Raw genomic sequence first — 25,625 nt, forward strand, 5'->3', positions numbered from 1 at the left:
TCCTTCACACTGTACTGAAATTACACAGAGACCTGCTGACCAGTTGTTATCACCCCCTAATTGTTGTAATACAATGGGACATTTCTTATGGTCTCCGGAACCTTTGTACTTCAAGATACAGTAATCGTTGATATGAACATCCTGATTATCACTTCTTAAGACCCTTTCAGAAATTGACACAAGGCGTACATTAGGCCTGATAAGGGAACTGTCAGCTACAATAATCTCTGAAATGGATCGTCAACAGTGACACTAGTTTCAGGGACTGGGCTAGACCCAGTGCGATGTGCACTGTGCGATGAGTAATGACAGAGCGCTCTCTCAGATCAGCAGTAATGAGCCGGCAACAGAGCGTATTCACAGAATACCAGACAAGCAGAGAAAAGAGACGTCACATGGCGATTGTTACCAAGAATCTTAAATTTTGACTCATCAAACCACAGTATGAATTTCCAATGATCTAATGACCAGTCCTTGTATTGCTTGGCTCAAACAAGTCTTTCTGTGTGTGGTCCTCAGTAGTGGCTTCTATGCAGCAATTTGACCATAGAGACCTACTTGTTGCGGTCTTCTCTGGACAGTTGATGTTGAGATGTGTCTGCTACTTATAGTGGTGTGAAAAAATTGTTTGCCTCCTTCCTGATTTCTTATTCTTTTGCATGTTTGTCACACTTAAATGTTTCTGATCCCAAAACAAATTTAAATATTAGACAAAGATAACACAAGTAAACACAAAATGCAGTTTTTAAAGGAAGGTCTTTATTATTAAGGGGAAAAAATCCAAACCTACAGGGCCCTGTGTGAAAAAGTGATTGCCCCTTAAACCTAATAATTGGTTGGGCCACCCTTAGCAGCAACAACTGCAATCAAACGTAACTGGCAATGAGTCTTTTACAATGCTCTGGAGGAATTTTGGCCACTCATCTATGCAAAATTGTTGTAATTCAGCCACATTGGAAGGTTTCTGAGCATGAACCGTCTTTTTAATGTCATGCCACAGCACCGCAATCGAATTAAGGTCAGGACTTTGACTAGGCCACTGCAAAGTCTTAATTTTGTATTTCTTAAGCCATTCAGAGGTGGACTTGCTGGTGTGTTTTGGATCATTGTCCTGCTGCATAACCCAAGTGCACTTCATCTTGAGGTCACGAACAGATGGCCTGACATTCTCCTTCAGGATTTTTTTTAGGAAACAGTAGAATTCATGGTTCCATTTACCACAGCAAGTCTACCAGGTCCTGAAGCAGCAAATCAGCCCCAGAGCATCACACTACCACCACCATATTTTACTGTTGTTGGTATCATGTCCCTTTTCTGAAATGTTGTGTTACTTCTATGCCAAATTAATGGGACATACAGCTTCCAAAAAGTTAAACTTTTGTCTCAACGGTCCAGAGTATTCTCCCAAAAAGTCTTGTCGATCATCAAGATGTTTTCTGGCAACACTGAGACGAGCCTTTATGTTCTTTTTGTTCAGCAGTGATTTTCATCTTGGAACTCTGCCAGGCATGCCATTTTTGCCTAGTCTCTTTCTTATGGTGGAGTAATGAACACTGACCTTAACGGAGACAAGTGAGGCCTGCAGTTCTTTGAATGTTGTTGTGGGGTCTTTTGTGACCTCTTGGATGAGTCATCGCTGCGCTCTTGGAGTATTTTTGGTAGACCAGCCACTCCTGGGAAAGTTCGCCACTGTTCCATGTTTTCACTATTTGTTTATAATGGCTGTCACTGTGGTTCGCTAGAGTCCCAAAACTTCAAAAATGGCTTTATAACCTTTTCCAGACTGATAGATCTCAAATACTTTGTTTCTCATTTCCTGAATTTCTTTGGATCGCAGTACGACGTTTAGCTTTTGAGGATTTTTTGGTCTACTTCACTTTGTCAGACAGGTCCTATTTAAGTGATGTCTTAAATGAGGACAGGTGTGGAAGTAATCAGGCCTGTGTGAGGCTAGGGAAATTGAACCAGCTTCCCAAGATGTGATAAACCACAGTTAATTTATGTTTTAAGGGAGAGGGCAATCACTTTTTCACACAGGACCCTGGAGGTTTGGATTTCTTTTTACCTTAATAATAAAGACCTACATTTAAAAACTGCATTTTGTGTTTACTTGAGCTATCTGTGTCTAATATTTAAATTTGTTTTGTGATCTGAAACATGTAAGTTTGACAAACATACAAAAGAATATACAACACTATGTCTGTGCATCGTTTATGAGGGTTAATGTCTGAGGCTTACAACTCTGATTAACTTATGCCCTGCAGCAGAGGTAATTCTTGCTTTTCCCTTCCTGGGAATGTCCTCTTGTTTTCATGACTGCACTTGAGGCTACCTTTAAGGTTCTAGCTATTTACCAGGTGGACTATAGTTTCTTTTAGTAGAATGCCATATTCTGGCTTAAAACAGTTGTGGAATAGGACTTAGCATCATATGGAACTGTGTACCAACACTGCCTCTGCAAAACACACGTGATAGTCGCAAACATTTTTTGAAGGTCTGTGATTCCACAAATTAAATCTCTACGAGGCACACCTGTTCATTGGGAGACCATTACAAGTGACGACCTGATGAAGCAGCTTGAGAGAATGCCAAAGAGGTGCAAAGCAGTCATCACAGAGGGGATAACTTTGAGGACTCCAAGGTTTCTCACTTTTTCTGTTTTGTTTCACATTTCTTTACTCCTTGTTTCTATGTGTGTTCCTCTGTGGTTTTGCAGCCTTCAGTCTGACTCTACAATGTGCACATTTCAATAAAAACAAGGAACACCATTGTATGAATAAGCGAGTACAAAGTTCTAACTGATACTGTATGTTTAGCCACGGACATATCACACTCACATATATGCGTGTATATAGAGGAATATTTTCCCTAGATTTTATGTGGCAAACAATTACAAACTAATCTGTTATATTAGTAATATTAGCCACAAAGAAAAACTACTGAGCCTGAAAGCAGTGAAATCATGTGCGATCATTGAATCATTTTCTTCAGGTACAATAAGCTGTATCTGAAACTGAATCTCTCCAAAACGGAACTACTCGTGTTTCTCCCCTCTACCAACCTATCTGTACCTGATGTAGAAATTTCCTTGGGTGGTTCTACCATAACCCCCAAGCAGCATGTTTGCAGTTTTGGGGTCATATTTGAGTAAGAACTTACCTTTATTCCCTATATCCAATTACTTGCTCCAGTTACCTGTATCTAAAAAAACAACTCCAGAATCTGACCTTTTCTCACCTTTGAAACTGCAAAAAAACTCTTACTGTTGCCCTTATCCATTCTCATCTGAACTACTAATCAATCTCCATCTTACAAACTTTCTACTTTCCAATCTGTCCTTAATGCAGCAGCCAGGATCGTAGTTTTGTCCAGCCACTACACCGATGCCTACATCTTGTGCCTGTCGTTGCACTGGTTGCCCATTTGCTGCAGAATACAATACAAACTTATCGCTCTCACTCACAAAACTCTCCAAAGTTCTGCACCACCATACAAATCCTCCCTCATCTCTGTCTAATATCCTACCCATTCTCTCTGTTCTGAAACTGATCTAAGACTAACATCCTCCATAATCTGAACCTCCCACCTCCATCTCCAAGAAATCTCTTGTGCTGCGCCAGTTTTCTGGAATGCACTAACGCGGGTGATACGATTAATACCTAGCCCCCACATGCATGCTTTAAAAACATTTCTTTAGAGAGGCTTATCACCTCACTTCACTAACCTAACTCTCCCCTGTTCCCCCTTCTAATGTTTCCTAAGAATCTGGTCCCTCTTATTCATCTGTCTCCACATCCTCTATGCACACAATAGCACTGGTAATATTACCTATACAGATACTGGCTGATGACTGATGGCAGCTTTAAATCATAACCCCTATTTATTACAATGATGGCTGGACCTTATATGACAAGAGCGTTCAACATGTTGTGTCCCCCCCCCCCTCCCCACCCCCCCACCCACATCTCCTGATAGATTGTAAGCTTGTTAGCAGGGCTCTCACTCCTCCTATAATGGTTGAACTGTCACTTTGTAATGTACATTGTCTTTACATGTCCCCCTCAATTGTAAAGTGCTGCTGAATATGTTGATGCTATATAACAAAAATTCTTAATATAAGCTAAAATTTACAATGTGTCTGCCGTGATAGGAGGAAAAGTTACACCAGTTTTAATAACTTCAAAATATCTGAGCTTTCACCATGTCACATGGAAGGTAAGAGGACACTTTAAAGTTAATTGGGTAGACATTTATTGCTAAGTGCTGCAAACCTGAGCTGTGCATAAAAGCTCACACGCCTAATAATTAGTGATCCTGCCTGGTCACGCAGCGGAGTCCGCTGCCTGTATGTCCCCAGATTTTCTGGATCACATTTAGATAAAAAAGAAGCACTAAACTTTACACAGTAAATCGTTACTAGAAAAAAAAGTGTCATATTTTTCTCTTGTCTGGCCTCCATTTTTTAGATGTTGTTCTTGTGGTTGGTTTGGTGACATGAGTGCTTTAATCGGTCACAAGTGTGCACCACATTTACATTATACGTGTCGGTGCCAGGTCACACTAGCTGCCTTGTATTTGCGCAGCCTTTTTATCCCCAGCAGAAGTTCTATAAGAGATTTTACACCACAAGCACCTAAATTCTTAAACATCTAGGCACTGTCCTGTGACCTGAAAGCACAAATGCTACAACTGTGCCAGTTTCTATCACACTTCTTATGAATGTGCGGTAAATGTAATCAAAGTCTATTAGGTTGGACAATTGCAGCCATTTACGGTATTTTTTCTCTCTGTAAAAAGCCCCGGCATTTCAGAGAAAACATACCGTAGTTTAAAAATCCATCCAGGGACTATTGGGAGTGACCATATTAGCCCAGCGCTGCCCCCTGGCTGGCTTCTTACCGCATCACTGCAGCTGATTGAGTGGTCTCTCATGATGTACACACATGCCAGACACCTGTCAATCACCGGGAGCAGAGCGCGAGTAGCCAGGCCAGGGACAGCACCAAAATAACTTTGTCTCTTACAATAGTCCCTGGATGGCTCTTTAAAGGGAATGTGTCACCAGATTTTTGCTACCCTGTCTGAGATCAGCACGATGTAGGGGCAGACACCCTGATTCCAGAGTTATATCACTTACTTTACTGGGTGCTGCAGTTTTGATTAAAGAACTGTTTTATCTGCTGAAGATCTAATAGTTCTCTAAATGCTGAGCGCTGTATAACTTCGCCCACACCACTGATTGGGAACTTTCTGCCTATGCACAGCATACACAGAAAACTATCAATCAGTGGTGGGGGTGTGTTTGGACTAACTGGCAGGAGACCAAGTAGTTCTCTAGTGATAATATCCTGCTGATAAAAATGGATTTTCATAAAAAGTACACAAAACAGGCTAGTAAGTTATACATCGCTGGAATCAGGGTCTCTGCCCTTACATTATACTGCTCTCAGATTATGTAGCAAAAACCTGGTGACAGATTCCCTTTAAACTATGTTTTCACAAACACTGGAGAACGATTGTAGCCTGACTCTAATTCATACTGTTCATTGTTTGCCAAGCATGAATCCAATGACAGGTTCCCTTTAAGAGATTTCAGCTATAGCACAGTTTGCAGTCCCTTATAATTCCAGTTCATCCGTTTCCAGTTTAAATGTTGCTTAGTTAAAAGGGGTTGTTTCAAGAAGATAATCACGGCCATATAGCATAGAAAAGCATATTTATACCATAGAGGGGGTGTCCCGCTTGTGATGCCCCTCTAGGAGCCTGAAAAGAGTGTTGCTCTATTACAGTGTATCCCATTCTGGTAGACTGGAGCTGACTTTGTACTACATGAACCACCATTTATTTCAATGGCTTCCTTGTAATTCTACAATTAAAGGAGTATCCCGGCACCATTCATGACCACATTAGAGGTGAGAAGTTTCGATGACTATTCCCATTACATGTGTATGGTGTCATAACGACATTAGTAACGATCACCTCCGATGTGAAAGTGTGTGATAACATACAACTCATAGCACGCTGCAGCACACAGATCGCCTATGGCGCTGTGCACACTGGCCACTCATAAGAGTCCTACGACATACAATCCATTTTGTTCTAATAATACAAGTAACCTTGCAAAATATAAAACTTGAGTGTAAACCTTTCATTGCACACCTAACACATGTTGTAATACAATAATCCGTTATTGGGTAAAAAAAAATCTCATTTATTGATGACAAATAAAAACAGCAAAAGCTATAAAGATAAATAATTTTACTTTAAAAAAAATTGTCAGTGCAAACTGGCATATATACTTAAAAGCAGTATAATACCCAGGATATACAGTACTGTATGCACGGCTGAGCTTGATGATAGGTATGAGGGACTGGCTTTAATAGCACCATATGATTTATGATATAGCCATAGTTTCCCTGCAATTGGTAGGATTCTGCTGATTATAGTATTGTTATGATAGAGTAGCAACTCACTCGGGTAAAATAGGCAACGCTAAAACAACTGCAACTGACCCTGCCGGTTCCTGTACAGACTGGAGATCTTGACCCCTCAGTTCCTAGTGGTTCCTGCGTGAGCGGAGATAGCCCTGACCACAGACTAGATGATGGCAACCTGGATCTATGCTGCCTGAAAGGCCGTTGAGCGCTTCACGTTCCTCATAATGAACTGGAGGGCAGAGCAGAGTGCAAATTATCTACAGAAGGGAAAGTGTGCTGAAATAGAAAGAGATCCCAGAGTGAGTAAAACAAACTACGAAATGCAAAATAAAGGGTTAAGAACATACTGTTAGAGAATATGCTGCCTACTTCCTAAAAAAAAATAGAAGATAGGTGTAGGGTAAAGAACATAAACAGCAAAGAGATAAACCCTAGCTGGTCTTTCACTGACTGGCTTAAACTACACCAGTATGGCTGGACATCCAAATGAGACCATCACTAGCAGGAAATACCAGCAGGGGGAAAAGTATATAAAGCCAAACCCGAATGATGATAGGTCAGACAAATGAGTAAATGAAAACACCTGTTACCCTAAAAAGACTGAAGCAAGGATAACAGAAAGTAAACACCTGGAGAAAAGGTGTATCGGCTGTGGCTCAGCGGACACAGATGCCAACCACAAAGCACAGGCTCAAGGGTTTGAATCCAGATGCATAACAAGTATATTAGGGAATTACAAATTATATAATCCATGAAATGCTACACAGATGGACATGTTGTGTGCAGTAGTTTTCCATATTAGTGTGAAAGTAGAGCCCTCTACTGTATAAGGCATTAAGAGTTTTATCTGATATGCTATACAAACCCACCAATCTGCATCAGACTGCATGTGTGTAAATGTATTCTGCCTTAGAAACACAGTCAGCCAGGACCAGTACGGCAAAGGCCAGAGGCTGTAAAGTTGCATGCTAAAGCCGCCCATACATATTAGATAACAGACAGCCGAATGATGCTTAAGCCAATCATTTGGTCAACCGCCATCTTTCCCATATACAGGAGCGCTTGCCTGAGAAAGCCTATGAGAAAGCTGCCGACAGACATCTTTGCTTATCTACGGGAGTACAAAGTGATCAGTATTCTGAAATCACATATATCCAACAGACATCTCCCTCGACCATCAGTTGGCTGGTGCCCCATTATACATTAAAGCGTTTGCTGAAACTGTCGATATTAGCAGATGCAGCCGACATTAGTCCAACGTGTAGGGGGTCTTAAAGGGGTTCTCTGGGATTAGAAAAAAAATAAACTAAATGAAATGTCATTATAAATAAATTCCTAAATAGATTTAATCATCAAATCATAGTAGTTTTGTCTAGAGAGGTAATCCCTATAGAATTAAAATGGCCGCCGCCTTGTTACACTGACAGAAACCTGGCATAGAATGTTAGTACAGACGCCGCTGAGCATGAGCAGGAAGAAGCTCCACATACATATATTGCTACACAGAAGTGTGAGCCGCCTCTTCCTACCTCAGTACCTCTGGTATCTCCAGTAGTATTAGCAGAGGACATCTTCCTACGGATGATGGAGGGCAGAGCCTCCTACTGCATCTGTCCTAACATTCTGGGACAGGTTTCTGTCAGCAAAACAAGACAGCGGCCATTTTAATTCTACAGTGATTACCTCTCTAGACTAAACCATTGTGATTTGCTAATTAAAAGTATTTAAGAATTTAATTATAATGACATTTCCTTTTGTTGTTTTTTTCTACTCCTGAAGAACCCATTTACAGGGCCGCACAGGTTGTGTGTAGAGGGCGCTACCATGTGTGTGGGCCCTTATGTGCATGTGAACCTTTCAGCACATGTGTACTCCAGAAATGAGTAGTGATAAGTGGAACGTGCATGTTATGGCTGCCTTTAGGTTCTACAATAAACCTTAATTACTACAAAATGACCCATCAAGTTTAATACATATTGCCAACAGTTAAAGCCTTTGTTAGTAGGGTAAAGAATTGGCACACCTGACATCTATTGTAAATGTCCTATATTGATGGGAGTCTGTCAGCCCACAAATTGGTATAAAAGAAAGCACAGTTCCCTATAGGGAATCTTGTACTAACAAGAGTCATACCTTTAAAAGAAAAAACTCATGTACAGATGCAGTACACAGAACTGTGGACAGGACAGCGCCATCCGGGAGCACACTTTTTCCGACAGTTTTGCCAACTGGCTCATTGCTGTTAAACAATGCAGCCGAGGGTAATAGCTGTAAAAACTATCAGAGGAAAGGTACTCCAGACCATGTGGCCCCATTCACACTGAACATATGATTTCAAAGAATGCTTTATGTAAAACTTTCAAGCAAAATATAACCAAAAGGTCTACCCTTAGCACAAAGTCCTTTACAAGAACCAGAGCTTATTTCGATAAGGATTATAGAGTTGACAGATGCTCTTTAAATTATATGTGAGTATATTAGAATATATACAGTACTGAACAAAAGTTCGAACACACTTGTTCATACAAAGGTCTTCCTTGTTCTTATTGAAATGTGCACATTGTAGATTCAGACTGAAGGCAGCAAAACTACAAAAGGATAACAAATGGAAGTAAGGAGTAAAGAAACATGTGCATAATAAACCAGAATGTGTGTTAAACTTTGGATTCTTCAAAGTATGCCAGTTTTGACTTTGAGGACAGCTTTACACTTCCTTGGCATTCTCCCAATCAACTTCATCTGGTAGTCACCAGGAATGGCTTTCCAACAGTCTTGAAGGAGTTCCCCCAGCTGTACAATGCACTTGTTGGCTGCTTTGCCTTCACTCTGAGGTCCAGCTTATCCTCAGCCATCTCAGTTGGATTGCGGTCAGGGTGACTTTGGAGACATTTCATCTGACGCAGGACTCCATCCCTCACTTTCTTGGTCACATAGCCCTTACACAGTCTGGAGGAGTGTTTTGGGATCATTGTCATGTTGCAGCACAAATACTGGCCCCAATAAATGCAAACCAGATGAGATGGCATGTCATTGGGTGCCATACTGGGCATGCTTAGAATAAACCACCATCAGAATCTTCGGCAAAGCAACCCCCACACCATCACACTTCTTCCTCCATGCTTCATGGTGGGCACCACATGTGTAGAAACCATCATCCCACTTTTTCTCTGTCTGAGAAAGACATGGTGGCTAGTACCAAAAATTCCAAATTTTGACAAATCCGACCACAGTATAGATTTCCACCGATTTACGGTCAAGTCCTTGTGTTGCTTGACCCAAACAATTCTCTCCTTCCTGTTTACAGTCCTCAGTAGTGGCTTCTTTGCAGAAATTTGATCATAAAGGCCTGCTTCTCGCAGTCTGCTCTGGACAGTTGATATTGAGATATGTCTGCTACTTGATGTCTGTGCATCATTTATAAGGGCTGTTATCTGAGGTGCTGCCAATTTCTATTTTCTAAGATTGACAACTGTTGAACTCCTCTTCCACAGTAGAGGCAATTCTTGGTCTTCCCTTCCTACGGCAGTCCTCATGAGAGCAGTTTTATTTTTTATAACGATTGATGGTTTTCATAAGTGTGCTTAAGGTTACCTTCAAGGTTCTAGCAATGTCCGGATTAACTTTCATATCTTAATGATAGACTGTCGTTTATCTTAGTTGAATGGTTCTTGCCATATTCTGGCTTAAAACAGTTGTGGAATAGGACTCAGCATTGCATGGAGCTGTGTACCAACGCTGTCTCTTCAAAACACATCTGATAGAGGGAAATTACTTCTGAAGGCCGGTGATGCTACTTGAGAGAATATGGCAAGGGGCGTAAAGCTGTCATCAGAATAAGAGAAAAGTACTTTGAAGAGTCTAAGGTTTTACACATATCCTGGATTGTTTCACGTGTTTCTTTACTCCTTGTTTCAATGAGTTTCTTTGTGGCTTTGCTGCCTTCAGTCTGAACCTACAATGTGCACATTCCAATAAGAAAAAGGAAAACCATTGCATGAACAGGTTTGTGCAGATTTTTGACTGGTAGAGTTAAATATAAAACAAATTTATACAGTATAGCATATCTAGTAATAGACATATATAAAAAATATTTTTCTACACTTTCACTAAAAGACAACAGTATGAAGGCAATAGATATAATGTTCTAAAAAAAACATATAAAAATACAGCACGAGGTATATAACAGCATGGTGGTAGCGAAAGATGACTGCGACTGCCATTCAGTTCATACTTCCTACATTTGCTGTTTTTGTGTATCTTTTGTTTTTTTCATGCTCAAAAACATACTGCAGAACATCTCATAGCAGAAGAAGGTGAGTCCAGTGGAAACAGCAGCTTTCAGCAAACTAGGAGAAAGTCCTTTAAAAAGGCCCTTAAAGCCTTCTTCTTTTTGCATACGGCAAGCACAGTCGACCAGCCCTTTATAAGTCCTGACCTGTCAGAGAAGTAAAAGTAAAAATAGTATGAATGGGAAAAAAATGGATAAATCAAATATAACGGAGGTACAACAGATGGACAAATTCACTTTTCACTGTGCATGGATATAAAAAGTTGATACATTTGCCAAAAAAAAAAAAGAAAACCCAGTTAGTTCCCGTGGAATAAGGCAGCAGGTAAATGTCTACTTATGTGTCAAATAGGGAAATGTTCCTGGAACGGCTTTTATACATTTTTCATTTTTTCAACTGTTGTGTTCTTGATAGAAAAAAAAAGTCCAAAAACTGCCAATTGCAGGATGCCCAAAAATGGTCTAGTTGTTAACTACACTTTTAGGCTGGGGGTCACACAAGCGTATGTACTCTTGTGCAAGAGACTCAGGGCGATTATGATAATGACATTCGGATCAAACTCCGTAAGAGTTTGATCCAAGTGTCACCTTAGTGTGATCCAATTCTCTCACATGAGAGAATCATATCACAGGTGTGGGGAAGATGGAGAAAGTAATTTCTCCATCTCCTGCATTGCCAGCATCCTCAGTAATCGGGCTGCACTCGGATGCAGTCTGATGTTTCACATGCACCCATAGACTTGAATGGGTGAGGGTGATCTGATTATCGGATGCACTTGCAGCATGCTGCGATTGTTTTCTCATGCCGATTCGACCTGCACTGCCCCATAATATTGTGGGGGTCGTGATGACATTCCACTCGTCCTCCAGTCACTCCAAATTCAAACTATGAGCATGGGTCAACCATTCAAAGAATGAGTCAGACAACAAGCTGGTTCAAACTCAGAGCATGCTCAGAAGACTACTACAGTCAACGTCCTCAGCATTGTTCTGCCTTTATTTTTACATGCACAAATCTAAATACACTACATAATGGGAGGGAAAAGGGGTTGTCCGGGGCGGGGTAAGCCATGAAAGTCCAATGTCTGGCCACTCCTGATTGGTCCACATCTCCTTATCTCAGTCTCTGGGCAGATATTGCAGCCGTCAGCTTATAATCTTGTTTCGTTTCTCTGAAATAAGTCTTGGCAACGCTGGAAATGTCTTAGTTTAAGTTTCGATTTGAGTATTACGTAGCAAGGAAAGCTTATTGTTATATGATACAAAATGGTGGTTAGTACATTAGCAAAAAAGCGTATAAAAGTTACAAAAGTATAAAAGTTACAAATATATATATTCTCTTTTACCCTGACATTCCCCCCTAAACACTAAGCTTTCCTTTGCTTCGGGGCCTTTGAGACTGTCCATGTGTGGGGAGAGGGGAGGTGGATTTCTTCACCCAATCATCTTAGAAGCTGCCCCCTTATGGGACGCCCCCAGACAATCGAGCCCTACCCTAAATGACACATGGAGTTCTCCCAACTGATCCTAAACTAGATCTTTCAATTGGACTCTATCATGGGGGGTCTGGTCAGGCTTGTTCAAAGGAGTGTATTTCTCCATATCTTCCTTACTGGTATCATCATGTAACAGAGATGTGGTTTCTTGATTCAGAAAGGTCCCGGAGGTTGGGACAGCATTGGTTATATTTTTCCTGTATAAGGGGACTATGCAGCACAGGACCACCAGGCCCAATACTAGTAGGCCTCCCATTACTAGACAAACTTGTTGGAGGAATCCCTTGAGCCCTCCCAACCAACTTGAGAAGAAGGAGGTATCTACCCCTGTGTGGTAGCTGTCCACCCTGGGACAGACAGTAAGCATATGGAAAGGATATAGAAGAAGGTAGTCATCTTTTATAGGCTCGTTCTGTCGTGCAGTGGGAGGCGTGAATCCAGGTGCTCTTGCCCTCAAGCTTCAGAGCCGTCGGGGTGGTGAGAAGCACAGTGTACGGTCCCTCGAACCGCGGCTGGAGGCAGTCTTTCCGGACAAACTTCTTCACATACACTAGATCGCCTGGGGTGAAATCATGTACTGCATCACCTGTAGATTCTGGGAGAGAAGCAGATACTGGAGAGCGGGTGTTAGTCAATTCTCTAGACAAGGCAATCACAAATTTTACCACTCTATCATGTGTTTCAGACAACTCTTGGGGCCTAATCTCTCCTATCTTGGGTGGGGGTCCCAAACAAAATTTTATAGGGAGTCAGCCCATGTTTGGCCTGAGGAGTGTGTGTGATATGATACAATACTATGGGGAGTAGGTCGGGCCAGGGGAGGGGATGATCTTAGGTCATTTTCAAGAGCTGGGTCTTGAGTGTGGAATTCATCCTTTCCACTTTGCCTGAACTGGCAGGATTGTATGGAGTGTGGAGGCCCAAATCTGTTCCCAACATGTTCCAAAGTTCTTTGTAGATATTTGTTGTGAAAGCTGGTCCTTGATCCGATTCTATGACTTGGGGAACTCCAAATCTGCAGACAATTTCGGTGATCAGTTTCTTGGCTGTGACTTTAGCAGTCATGTTGACAACCGGGTAGGCCTCGGGCCAGGCTGAGAACATATCCACGGCTACCAAAACGTACTCCTATTTTCTTGCTTTAGACATTTGGATATGGTCGACTTGTATTCTCTGCCAAGGGTAGTCTGGTTTAGCCAGGTGTTGGAGAGGGACCCGTGCCGTACACGTTGGGTTGCAGGTAGCGCAGACAGAGCAGGATTTTGAGTACGCAGTCACAGTGGAAGAGATTCCGGGTGCAAAGTACAGTTTCTTGATACATGCCAAGGCTTGATTCTTTCCTCTGTGTGTAGGCCCGTGAGCCCATGCTGCCACAGCTGAGTACACGCGTCTAGGCAAGCAAGGCTTCCCATCCACTTGGTAGAGAGTCGAGTTGACCTTTGAATCTTTGCGACCTGCCAGCACGGCTCCTGCCGCTTTCCATTGCTTGACTTCTTCAGTGGGGGGTCTTCCTTTGTTCCTCACACAATTTTTCTTCAGGCATCCTGACCCCCCTGGATTCCATTCGTGTCTCCGCTGGACTTGTATGGTCTTCCGCCAGCTGTTCTTTGGCTCTTGCTCTAGTGAGCGCCACAGCTACGGTTTGCAGAGTCTCTCCCATCTCTTCTTCCTTTTCCTGCCACTTTGATGACACATTCTCCACTGCTGCAGTCTTGGCTGCTTGGTCAGCTAGGTGGTTGCCCCTGGCTTCTCTGGATTCTAGTCTTCCATGAACCTTGACCTTCATAACAGCAACCTGAATGGGTAGTTCCAGGGCCTTCATTAGGGCCTTAATCCATGAGACATGTTTCACTGGTGTACCTGCAGCTGTGATGAATCCTCTAGACTTCCACAAAAGTCCAAAATCGTTGCAAATTCCATGTCCATACCTGGAATCGGTGTATATATATATATACGCCTTTGTTCCTGCTGCCAGGTGGCAGGCCTCTGTGAGAGCCACAAGTTCAGCTTCTTGTGCAGACATGTATGGTGGTAGAGCTTCAGCCTTGAGGACTGTTAGGTCTGTTGTGACAGCATATCCCGTGTGGAACTTCCCTTGAGGGTCTGCGAAACGGGATCCATCAGTCCATAGGTGCAAGGCAGGGTCTGCGAGCGGATGTGCCACCATATTCTCTGGAGCAGAAGTCTCTTCCTGCAAAATTTTTATACAATCATGAGGTTCCACCAATGGACCTTCACCCTCTTCACCTTCCCCCCTAGAAGGTGGAAACAAAGTGGCAGGGTTGATAGTCAGACATCTGGTAAATGTTATATTGGAGGGCAACAATAGGGAACACTGCAGCCGCAGGTGTCTTTGGTTGGTTAGATGTTTCGGAGATGTTTGTTGCAGAACAGCTGAGAGATCATGTCCGGCCTGTATAACTAGATCATGTCCAAGGACGATATCAGCTGACTTGTCAAGGAGGATGTGAGCAGCGTGGAACGCCTTAAGGCACGTGGGGGCAGTTCGGGCGACAGGGTCCAGGCGGGCTGAGTAGTAGCCCAAAGGCCGATACTTATGATCATAGCGTTGTGCTAGAACTCCAGAGGCATGACCTTCCGATTTCGAGACAAAAAAGTGAAATGGCTGAGTATAGTCTGGTAAGCCCAAGGCCGGGGCAAAAACAACAGCCTGTTTAAGGCGGTCAAAACATAGTCTGTGTTGATGAGAAACACGTGGATCTTCAGCATGAAGCCAAACTGAGCCTTCATCCTTGAGACAGTCGTACAGAGGTTGCATGAGCTTTGAGGCATCAGGGATCCATTGCCTGCAGTAAGTGATGAGGCCAAGGAAAGTCTGCATAGCGGAGTAGGTGGTTGGGAAGGTGATATCCATGATGGCTTGTTTTCTTTCTTTAGTCAGATGTCTAGCACCTTGTGATATACAATGTCCGAGGAAAATGACCTTGGGCAGACACCATTGGACTTTGCCTTTTGAGACTTTACAGTTAGCTGAGTGAAGAAACCAGAGAAGGGATGCTGACATCTCTGGCAAATTTTCTTCAGTGCCACAGAGTAAAAGATCATCCACATACTGTAGAAGGGTGACCTGAGGGTTCTCTTGAACCCATGGCTCCAGAATAGACTTCATAGAATGAGTGAATTGGTTAGGAGAGTTCTGGGCTCTTTGCGGAGTCCTGGTCCATATAAGCTGTGCTCCTTGAAAGGTGAAGGCAGAAAGAAACCACGAATCTTCATGTAAGGGTATACTGAAAAAGGCGTTGGCCAGATCTAACACCGTAAACAAGGTGGCCGTTGGAGGCACCTGAGACAAAAGGGTGTTTGGGTTGGGTACCACTGGAGTTTCTAAAATGGTAGCTGCATTGACGGCTCTGAGATCCTGAACCAACCGGTATCTTGGAGACTCTCCCGGAGCGGTTTTCTTTTTTACAGGAAAGAGGGGTGTATTGCATGGAGATACACATCTGACAAGGACTCCTGATTCCAGGAGGGAAGCGATTTGGGTACCCAAGCTTTGTTCTTGTGCAGCCTTGAGGGGGTATTGTGGCAACCGTGGGTACCTGTGTCCAGGCTTGAGGTGTACTCGGACCGGGGGAACCTGCAGGAGGCCAACGTCCTCTGGCCCACTGGACCACAGAGAGTGAGGGAACTGTGAGGTTGTATGGTCATCATCATGAGAGGGAAGGCTTTAAGAACACCGCGGTCTTCAGTCCCTTGTTCGGAATGAGGGTCCCGCAAAAGAAGCTCCATACCATGGTTTCCGAAGGTAATTGTTGCCTTCATTCGCTCTAAGAGATCGGCTCCCAACAGATTGACAGGGCAAGTTTCAGAGACCAAGAATCTTGTGAGTACTCCGGTGAACGGTCCTGCAGACACAGGGACTGTGAGTGGAGAGGAAATATGTTGGCCTTCCACCCCAACACAGGTGAGGGTATCCGGTGATAGGGATACAGAAGGAGGGAGCTGTGCAGAGGAAATGACAGATGTGGCCGCCCCAGTGTCCACCAGGAACTCCAGTGGTTGATGGTCCACCTGTAAAGTGACAGTCTCTGAGGATGTGGTCAAGGCTACCACACTCCCAACACAACATTCGTCCTTCAGAATCACGAGATTGTCTCCTGTTTCTAGATGATCCCTTGTCATCTCTTCTGTCTTGTCTTCTATATGTGGGAGGAGTATCATCACCTGTGCCTTTAACCATTACCCACTTGATTCCATGTTGGTTGCCAGAGGGTGGATAGTTTTCTTGAGCTTGATATACCATGGCAGGTGCGGCTTTCTTCTTTGGCTTAGTATCCTTTTCCATTTTTAGCATTGATTTTTGGAAAGCTTTAACGATGTCCACCGCGTCGTTGAAAGAAGAAGAACGAATCTCGGGCCGTACTCTCAGGACTTCATCTCTGAGAGCGTCTTGTAGGCCATCTACTAGGGCCTGAACCAACAGGGCGGCCTGCGTCTTGACGTGAGGACTGTATCCGAGATCCTCAAAATGCATGCTGAGTCTTGCAGCATATCTTTCCACTGATTCATCAGGGTCTTGTTGAACATCTTGTACAGATCCAGCTTGATCTGACAAGCGATCCTGAGCCCAGGCTTTTAACTGTTTCATGTATTCTAGGCCGGATTCATATGTATTAAGGGATCCTGCTTTTGTGGAAACCATGGCCTTTTGAAAGCTCTCCGTTTTCGGCTAAGTGAGCCTGGCATTCTGCAGCCAGAGTAGAACCAACAGCAAGGGAAATTTTGCGAGCCAATCCTCCAACATGGCTCATACAGGTGTTTGCAGGGTTGACTATGGCCCCCACCCGATGTGTAAGGATGTCACCATAGCCTATTGACAGAGTGACAGGGCGTCCTGATGGGTCTACTAGGTTCCGGGAGCGGCAGGGGTCCCAGACTTCTGAGGGGCTGAGGGGTGGTGTTCTGTCAGCAGTTGTTTGGAGCAAGGGCCGGAGTACGGGTAATGGATATGGGGTGGAGGATGCCATAGGAGACGTATGGGGTAAAGGGGGGGCTGGAGTATCTTGAGCCCATCCCTCATCTGGCTCCGTATCGTCTTGAGTAACAGTATGTTGGCGGAGGGAGAGCAGTCTGGCCTGAAATTCTGGGGAGTTGAGGAGGATATCCCCAGGGTTGTGGGTGACTCCCATAGGAAACAGGGGAAGCGTCTCAGCATCGTGGACTGGAGCAGAGGGTATCACATTAGTTTCAGATGGGTACTCTGGGACTACGGGCTTTTCCACCTGTGCTGGTGGCTGGTAATATGCACCGGACGGATCTAGTAGTGGATATAGGCCGGATTGGGGCTTTCCGGGCCTCCCACAACAAGTAAGAGGTGTAGCAAGATGGCCGTTGGAGGGAGGAGGTGGGAGTGGGGGTGGGATTATTCTTGGAGGCAGGAAAAGGTGTAGTAAGATGGCCGTTGGAGGGAGGAGGGGGGAGTGGGGGTGGAATTGTTCTTGGGGGCAGGCTGGGCATCGTGCCATGGGTGGCCCCCCCCCCCACAGACACAGCAGAACTTCGGATTCTGCTGTCAGCACATACGACACGTCCATCCTTCCGATGATTTAGCGTCGGCGCCATTATAGGGTGGTGGCTGAGGGCTCGGTGTAGTGACAGGCATCAAAGGTGTAACGGCCATTTTGGGGGCACATAACAAATCACAATCTGCAGCTTTCATGTATCCGAACAAAGGCTCGGCATTATCTGTTCCCCCCCTGCACCATCTACTCTAAGATGTGCATGAGCCTGGAGTAGAAATCCTCACCCAACTTTCCCAACTTCTGTATAACACATTCTTTCTAAACTGAAGACTGGAGCCTGCCTGTACTGGATAAGCTTATCATGTTATACAAATTCCTAACATTCTTCTTGCCTTCCCGTAACTCCACTAATTGGCTTAACTCTCACAGCAGCATTCCGCAACTTACGAAATCTTTCAAATTTGAATATACGCAACATTTTCTTATAGAATGCAATGATCTGTCGCGACTCAGATCACTGGTGCAGTCCACAGGTCGCCACTCCTCAGTGTAGAGACACCTCAATACACTGATGAGATAGAGAGACACCTCAATCTAACTCCTTTCCTAGCCTTGAATGGCGACTTTACAGTGCGACTCACCACGGCACCCTGACTACAGGTCACCACCCGTCAGTGTAGAGACACCTCGATACACTGATGAGATAGAGAGACGCCTCAATCTATCTGCTTTCCTACCACGGTACCACCCGACAGTGTAGAGACACCTCGATACACTGTTTAGATAGAGAGACACCTCAATCTATCTGCTTTCCTACCACGGTACCACCCGACAGTGTAGAGACACCTCGATACACTGTTTCCTAACCTTGACTTAACAGCAGTCTCTGTGTTAGACGAAGAGCACACCTCAATTCGTCACAGATTCTTTCTCCCTTACACTACAATTCAGGAATGCTTTGTAACCTTGACTATCAGTCACGGGAGGCAGCTATCTAAGAAAAGTACAGTGACCGGGGGAGGAGGAGGTGGTGTGCACACGAGCACGCGCAGGCATGCGACGTCACTCGTTTTAACACTTGCTGGTTCAGGACGTGGTGCGGGACGCCCAAGGTCTCACCACTCGACCGGTCACCCACCCAGATCCAACCTGACAATCCCACAGGAACCGCTGCGGCTGACACACAGGCAAGTGAAACATATATATATATATCTCAACTTACCGTGTTCGATGGAGGTTGATCAGGCCTCAAATTCAGCCACCGCGGTCACCACCAGGGAAATCAGCGATATGGGTCCGGGAGGGCAGCGTACCGCTAACCACGCCCCACGTTGGGCGCCATTTGTGGGGGTCGTGATGACATTCCACTCGTCCTCCAGTCACTCCAAATTCAAACTATGAGCATGGGTCAACCATTCAAAGAATGAGTCAGACAACAAGCTGGTTCAAACTCAGAGCATGCTCAGAAGACTACTACAGTCAACGTCCTCAGCATTGTTCTGCCTTTATTTTTACATGCACAAATCTAAATACACTACATAATGGGAGGGAAAAGGGGTTGTCCGGGGCGGGGTAAGCCATGAAAGTCCAATGTCTGGCCACTCCTGATTGGTCCACATCTCCTTATCTCAGTCTCTGGGCAGATATTGCAGCCGTCAGCTTATAATCTTGTTTCGTTTCTCTGAAATAAGTCTTGGCAACGCTGGAAATGTCTTAGTTTAAGTTTCGATTTGAGTATTACGTAGCAAGGAAAGCTTATTGTTATATGATACAAAATGGTGGTTAGTACATTAGCAAAAAAGCGTATAAAAGTTACAAAAGTATAAAAGTTACAAATATATATATTCTCTTTTACCCTGACAATATAACAATGGTCCGAGTGCTATCTGATTTATACGATGGTGAGCCCTTATGAGAACCATCCTTCTTACACTCAGGGCCTATGGCAATATGGTATTACTTACCTCTCCAAAGGCTGCTCTCGCCTGCTCAAACCCCCCCACCTGAAGTCTTTTCTTGAAGAGGTCCAGTGGATAAGTAACAGTTTTACTAATCACTCCGGCTCCACTGCCGCACAGGAGGCTCTTCAGGTTATCTTGTTCAAGGAAAAAAAATATACTGATTACTCAAATGTTAGAGAGACTTTATTCCTAATTATAAAACCCTTGTGGTGTATATAAACCAACAGTTAACATTTTATTACGGGATGCTACTTTTCAAGATGTCAGTATATCTTCTTTTTCACATCTACCTCCAGTTTTTAACAATTGTCCTCCTTTAATTTTCCTTAAATCCTTCAAATGAAACCCCGAAAAAAAAAAAAAAAAAGTTATTGTCTGTTTAATTTCTAGGAGGCCCAACAATCACATTTAATCTATAGCGAAACTCATCATTAGGGCCCTGATTCATTAGGACTGGTCTTTGGACCAAGCCCTGCAGGAATAAGATGCAACAAATTCATGAGGAGGCAAATGTCACTTAAAAGAATTCAGCAAATCTAATTTTCTGGTGTAAATGCTTTGATGAATAGGCCTCTAAGGTTATGTTCCCACATGTTGTATTTTCCCGCATTTTTTGCTGCAGATTTTTATGTAAATTTTCAGCTGCGTTTTGCAGTACCAGCAAAGTCTATGAGAAACCAGAATTCTCTGTTCACACGTCTTATTTTTTTTTTGTTGCGTAAGTTGTGCCTTGGTTGGGTTCTTGGAAAATAGAGCAGGTCACTTCTTTCTGCGTTTTTTCACCCATAAGAAGTAATGGATGGTGAAAAAACACACACCAAAAAACGCAGGTAAATTTTTTCAGCGTTTTTGATGGCAAAATAGAACAGGCTTCTTATTTTTCACAGAACTTTATGTACATTATTATTTATTATTATTACATGCATAAATAGAGACTGAAGGACAGTGAAAAAAAAGCATCAAAAACCCGCAGCAAAACCTGCAGATTTGACGCAGCTGATTTCCTGCCAGAGATTAGTTTTGTTGCAGATTTCTGACTGAAAAAAAAACGCAACATGTGGGAACATAGCCTTAGTGTTCAATTCTCCTGTTTTTGTTTGTAGTGCTTTTCTACAGAGGCTGGCTAGTGGTTCTTCCAAAAAAAGACCCTCCCTTTTATTAAAGGGGTTGTCCATTTCATTTTATTTTTTAATCTTTTGGTTTACTGTGCACAAAAATAACAGGCAGCTGCACTTGCCCAATGTCACTCCAGTGCCAGTTCTCCGCCAATGCCTTCAGTCTTTGTTGATGTGACTGCAGCGTTGATGTCAAGTTGATATCCGGTGACTGCTGCGGTCTACATCACCACAGTGCCTAGTGATTGGCTGCAGCAGTCAAAGGCAGTAGTGTAGAGCTGGCACTGGAGTGGCATTGGGTAAGTACAGTTGTATTTGTTATTTTTATGCACTTGAAATCAACACAAATTAAAATGGACAACTCCTTTAACCCCTTTACCCCCCATGGCTGCATGTTAATCACCAGGCCAATTTTTATAATTCAGACCAGTGTCACTTTATGTGGTAATAACTCTGGAACGCTTCAACAGATCAGGGCCCTGACGAAGGCCCGCTGAAACGCGCGTAGGGGTGACACCCCCCCCCCTCTCCTTCGCAGGGTCTCTGCTGGTGCCTACTACTTAGGTAATTATACATGTGGCACATATCCCCTTGTTTGCCAACTACTCCTGCTTTGTTGCCTATTGATTCCCTTCCTCTTTTTTGCAGGCTGTGTATAATTCTATTAGTGGCATAGGGGTTCCCTAGATGTAACTTATTATTTATGTTTCATCTTTTTTGTAATGTGATTTGGCATTCGGGAATTGTTCCATTTGATATATATGTATTTTCATATGTGGCCCTGGTGGTCCTATATTGGACCTTTCATTATTAGCAATATTTCCTTGGGGGTTCTGTGGTGTCGTTTCTTTTAACCTGCACATGTGGCACTTGGTGCCCAGAAGCTCTATGTAATTTCTATACTTTTTTTGTATATGTATATTTAATAAAATTAGTCTTTTCATATTTGGGGCTTGTATGTCGCTTGTTTTTTCCTCTAAACCTTTTATGCCTCATAGCTGTCAGCCCCGCAGAAACAAGTTAGTTAGATCATGCATTGCGCATGATCTAACTACCTTGCTATTGCCCGGTGACAACATTGGGTCACCATGGCAATGATCGGGACCCTGCGATGACGTTGCAGGGTCTCCGATCCAAGAGCAGAGGGGCTTTTGTCCCTCTGCCTGCTTGCTAATTGCTGTGATCGCATGATTTAGGGGATTAAAGTGCCGGGAGCAGTGCGAGCACCACTCTTGGCACTGAGTGCCGGGTGTCAGCTGTCAGAATCAGCTGACACCCAGCAGCGATCGCACGCGCACATCCTCTGTGCGCGCAAAATCACCTAGACGTATCCATACGTCCTAGGTCGGTAAGTACCAGGCCACAGGGACGTATGCATACGTCTCATGTCAGAAAGGGGTTAAAGGCCTTTATGCAGATACATTTATGTATACACATTAGGGCATATATGATGTTATTAGTTTGGATCTTTAATCCTATGACTGGGCCACAATCTGAATAGACTGACGGCATTACAGCCCCAATGAGTGAGGCTATAGCATTTCCCAATAAAATATGGAAAATGGATTTTCTAAACCAATTATCCCCTTTAATTAGAGTTTGTACTACAGCCTTAAAAAAAAATAATTTTTTGGATGTCTTGTCCTTCCTGTACAAAACTCAAATTTATGTAACAGAATTATATATAGCGCCTTGAAAAAGTATTCATATCCCGTGAAAATTTCCACAATTTTTTTAAGTTACGAGCACAAACTTAAATGTATTTTATTTGGATTTTATGTATTATACCAACACAAAGTATATAGTGTGATGTCTACCACAGCCCCCCATATACAGTGCCTTGAAAAAGTATATGGGGGGCTACATTCACAAACTTTAATTGTTTTATTGGGATTTTATGTGATATATCAACACAAAGTAGCAAGTATTTGTGAAATGTAAAGAAAATTATTTAGACTTTTTTTAAAAAAAGTTGAAAACCATATATCTGAAAATTGTGATGTGCGTTTGTAGTCAACCCCCCTGTAGTCCGATACCGCTTATATAAAATCCTGAGAGACCAATTGCCTCCAGAAATCAAATAATTAGTAAATTGGGCCCATCTGTGTTTAATTTATTCTCAATATAACTACAGCTGTTCTGTGAAGGCCTCAGAGGTTTGTTTGAGAACATTAAGGATCAAACAGCATCATGAAAACCACGGCACACACCAGACAGGTCAGGGATAAAGTTATGGCACTGTATCTTAGTGTTGGTAAATCCCAATAAAATACACCCACAAAGTTAAATGTAATGTGAAAAAATATGGAAAAGTTAATGGGGTATGAATAATCTTTCAAAGCATTTTATTTATTTTACATACACAATATTGTATAGGTGATACATTGAAAGGCAGATTGCTTTTATTTACCTCTCTTATGATTACATGGCAGCAGCCAGCTCCAGAGTCTCTTCAATAAGTTGTAGGAGGAAAACTGTAGGCCGGCATAAGGAAATACTGCCAGCAATGTGGGAAACAGGCCACGATAGAATGTAAGTACTCCTTCTGTTCTGTGCATAGTAATGATGGCATGGCGCAAAGTCCTATACACCTGTGCAGAAAACAGAGAAGGGTTTTAACCATATTATTATTATTCATTTCTAAAGAATACTTGTTATTTCAGATGACTGTTCGGAATAAGAGGTCATGTGTGTACATGAGGATTAGCACTATTTCTAGCCATTATATTAAATGTATCTTACATGTTCACTTGTTTTCTTCATCAGGTACAGTAGTGTTCAAAATAACAGCAGTCCAATATGACTAACCAGATTAATCACTGTTTTTAGTATAAATTATATTACCACATGTCAAGCAATTTACCAGTAGGTGCAGTAAATTCTAAGAAAACCAACAGACTCCGCATTCATGATCTGCATGTTTTTGAGTCTGCGTATTTGAATAATTAATTGAAAGGGGGTGTGTTCAAAATAATAGCAATGTGGAGTTCAATTAGTGATGTCAATCATTCTGTGAAGAAACAGGTGTGAATCAGGTGGCCCTAATTTAAGGATGAAGTCAGCACATGTTGTACACGCATTTCTCCTTGAAAGTCTGAGAAATATGGGTCGTTCGAGACATTGTTCAGAAGAACAGAGTACTTTGATTAAAAAGTTGATTGGAGAGGGTAAAACTTATAAAAAAGTGCACACAATGATAGGCTGCTCAGCTAAAATGATCTCCAATGATTTAAAGCGGAAAGCAAATCCAAAGAGACCTGGAAGAAAATGGAAGACTACCATTTGAATGGATCAAAGAATAGCCAGAATGGCAAAGGCTCAACCAATGATCAGCTCCAGGATGATCAAAGATAGTCTCAAGTTACCTGTGAATACTGTGACAGACACCTGTGTGAAGCTAATCTCTTAGCAAGAAGTTCCCGCAAAGTCCCACTGTTAAAAAAACACATGCACTGAAGAGGATACAGTTTGCAAAAGAACACATCAACTGGCCTAAAGAGAAATGGAGAAACGTTTAGTGGACTGATGAAAGTAAAAATTGTTCTTTTTGGGTCCAAGGGCGACAGACAGTTCATCAGACGACCCCCAAACTCTGCATTAAAGCAACAGTACACTCTGAAGACAGTGAAGCATGGTGGTGCTAGCATCATGATATGGGCATGTTTCTCTTACAATGGTGCCGGACCTATTTACCTCATACCAGGGATCTTGGACCAGTTTGCATATATTAAAATACTTGAAGAGGTCATGTTGCCTTACGCTGAAGAGGATATACCATAGAAATGAGTGTTTCAACAAGACAACGACCCTAAACACACCAGTAAAAGAGCAAAATCTTGGTTCCAGTCCAACAAAATTGAGGTTATGGCGTGGCCAGCCCAATCCCTGCACCTTAATCCAATAGAACACTTGTGGGGTGACATCAAAAATGCCGTTTCTGAGGCAAAGCCAACAAATGCCAAAAAATTGTGGGATGTAGTCAAAGCATCCTAGGCTGGGATAACAGTCGACAGGTGCCAGAAGCTGGTTGACGCTATGCAATATAGATGTGAAGCAGTTCTAAAAAGCTGTGGGTATACAACTAAAGGGAACCTGTCACGTCCTAGTTGCTATGTACACAGCCCCCATTGGTTTGTTAGTGATGCAATGTGCATCACTAACAAGCTGTTTTTATGAAAATCGGTGGTAGTATAATGATGTTATAACGTTTTATATACTTTCTTACCTGCTTGTATTCAGTCATAGGAGAGTGATTCTCACATTCAGTCATGGGCGGTCTCCGCGTTCAGTTAGTGCTGGCGCCGTCCATGACATTTGAATACTGCTCCTGGCAAGCGCGATATTTGAGGAGACAAGCGCATTTGCACAAGTCGGGCCGCTGGTCCGGCGCGTGCTCACTGAGGCTGTGGGACCAGCTTCAGTGCACACGTGCTGTCACCTGTGGGTCCCGGCGCGTGCGCAGTCAATGTAACTTACGATCACCGCATGCGCAGTGACACTGCAGTGGTGACCGCAATATACATGACTGCGCATGCGTCAGTCACAGGTCACAGCGCGTCCGCACTGAAGCTGGTCACACAGCCTCAGTGAGCACGCGCCAGACCAGTGGCAAATGCACATTGCATCACTAACAAGCCAATGGGGGCAGTTTACATAGCTACTAGGACGTGACAGGTTCCCTTAAATATTGGGTTAGTGATTCACAGGAATCCTAAAGCCTCAAAAAAAAAAAAAAAAAAAAAAGAGTACATGTTGAGAGTTTGTAAAGACAAATGCAGACACTATTTTTTTGAAGAGCCCAATGATCACTTTTTGTTATTTTCTGTAAAGTAGTTGAAAATTATA

At 43.1% G+C, this 25,625-nt stretch overlaps 1 protein-coding gene across 3 annotated transcripts in view; it reads right to left on the reverse strand.

Annotated features, from left to right (window-relative positions):
- Positions 1–6,228: 6,228 nt before the first annotated feature.
- SLC25A19 (solute carrier family 25 member 19) overlaps positions 6,229–25,625 on the reverse strand; it is a 39,109-nt gene continuing 19,712 nt past the window's right edge. Inside the window, exons 5-7 of one of the 3 annotated variants that reach the window (XM_073684033.1) lie at positions 23,191–23,371; positions 19,669–19,799; positions 6,229–10,872 (exon numbers count right to left, since the gene is read on the reverse strand). In XM_073684033.1, the coding sequence (XP_073540134.1) occupies positions 10,672–10,872; positions 19,669–19,799; positions 23,191–23,371 (513 nt within the window). In that variant the 3' untranslated portion in view covers positions 6,229–10,671. Of the gene's footprint in view, positions 10,873–10,903; positions 12,835–19,668; positions 19,800–23,190; positions 23,372–25,625 lie in introns of those variants that run through there. The other 2 variants (XM_073684035.1, XM_073684034.1) reach the window with 2 other exon arrangements.

This window comes from Phyllobates terribilis, unplaced genomic scaffold (assembly GCF_046119375.1).
Source record: "Phyllobates terribilis strain yellow unplaced genomic scaffold, ASM4611937v1 Scaffold_5__5_contigs__length_657084704, whole genome shotgun sequence".
Lineage (NCBI taxonomy): Eukaryota > Metazoa > Chordata > Amphibia > Anura > Dendrobatidae > Phyllobates > Phyllobates terribilis.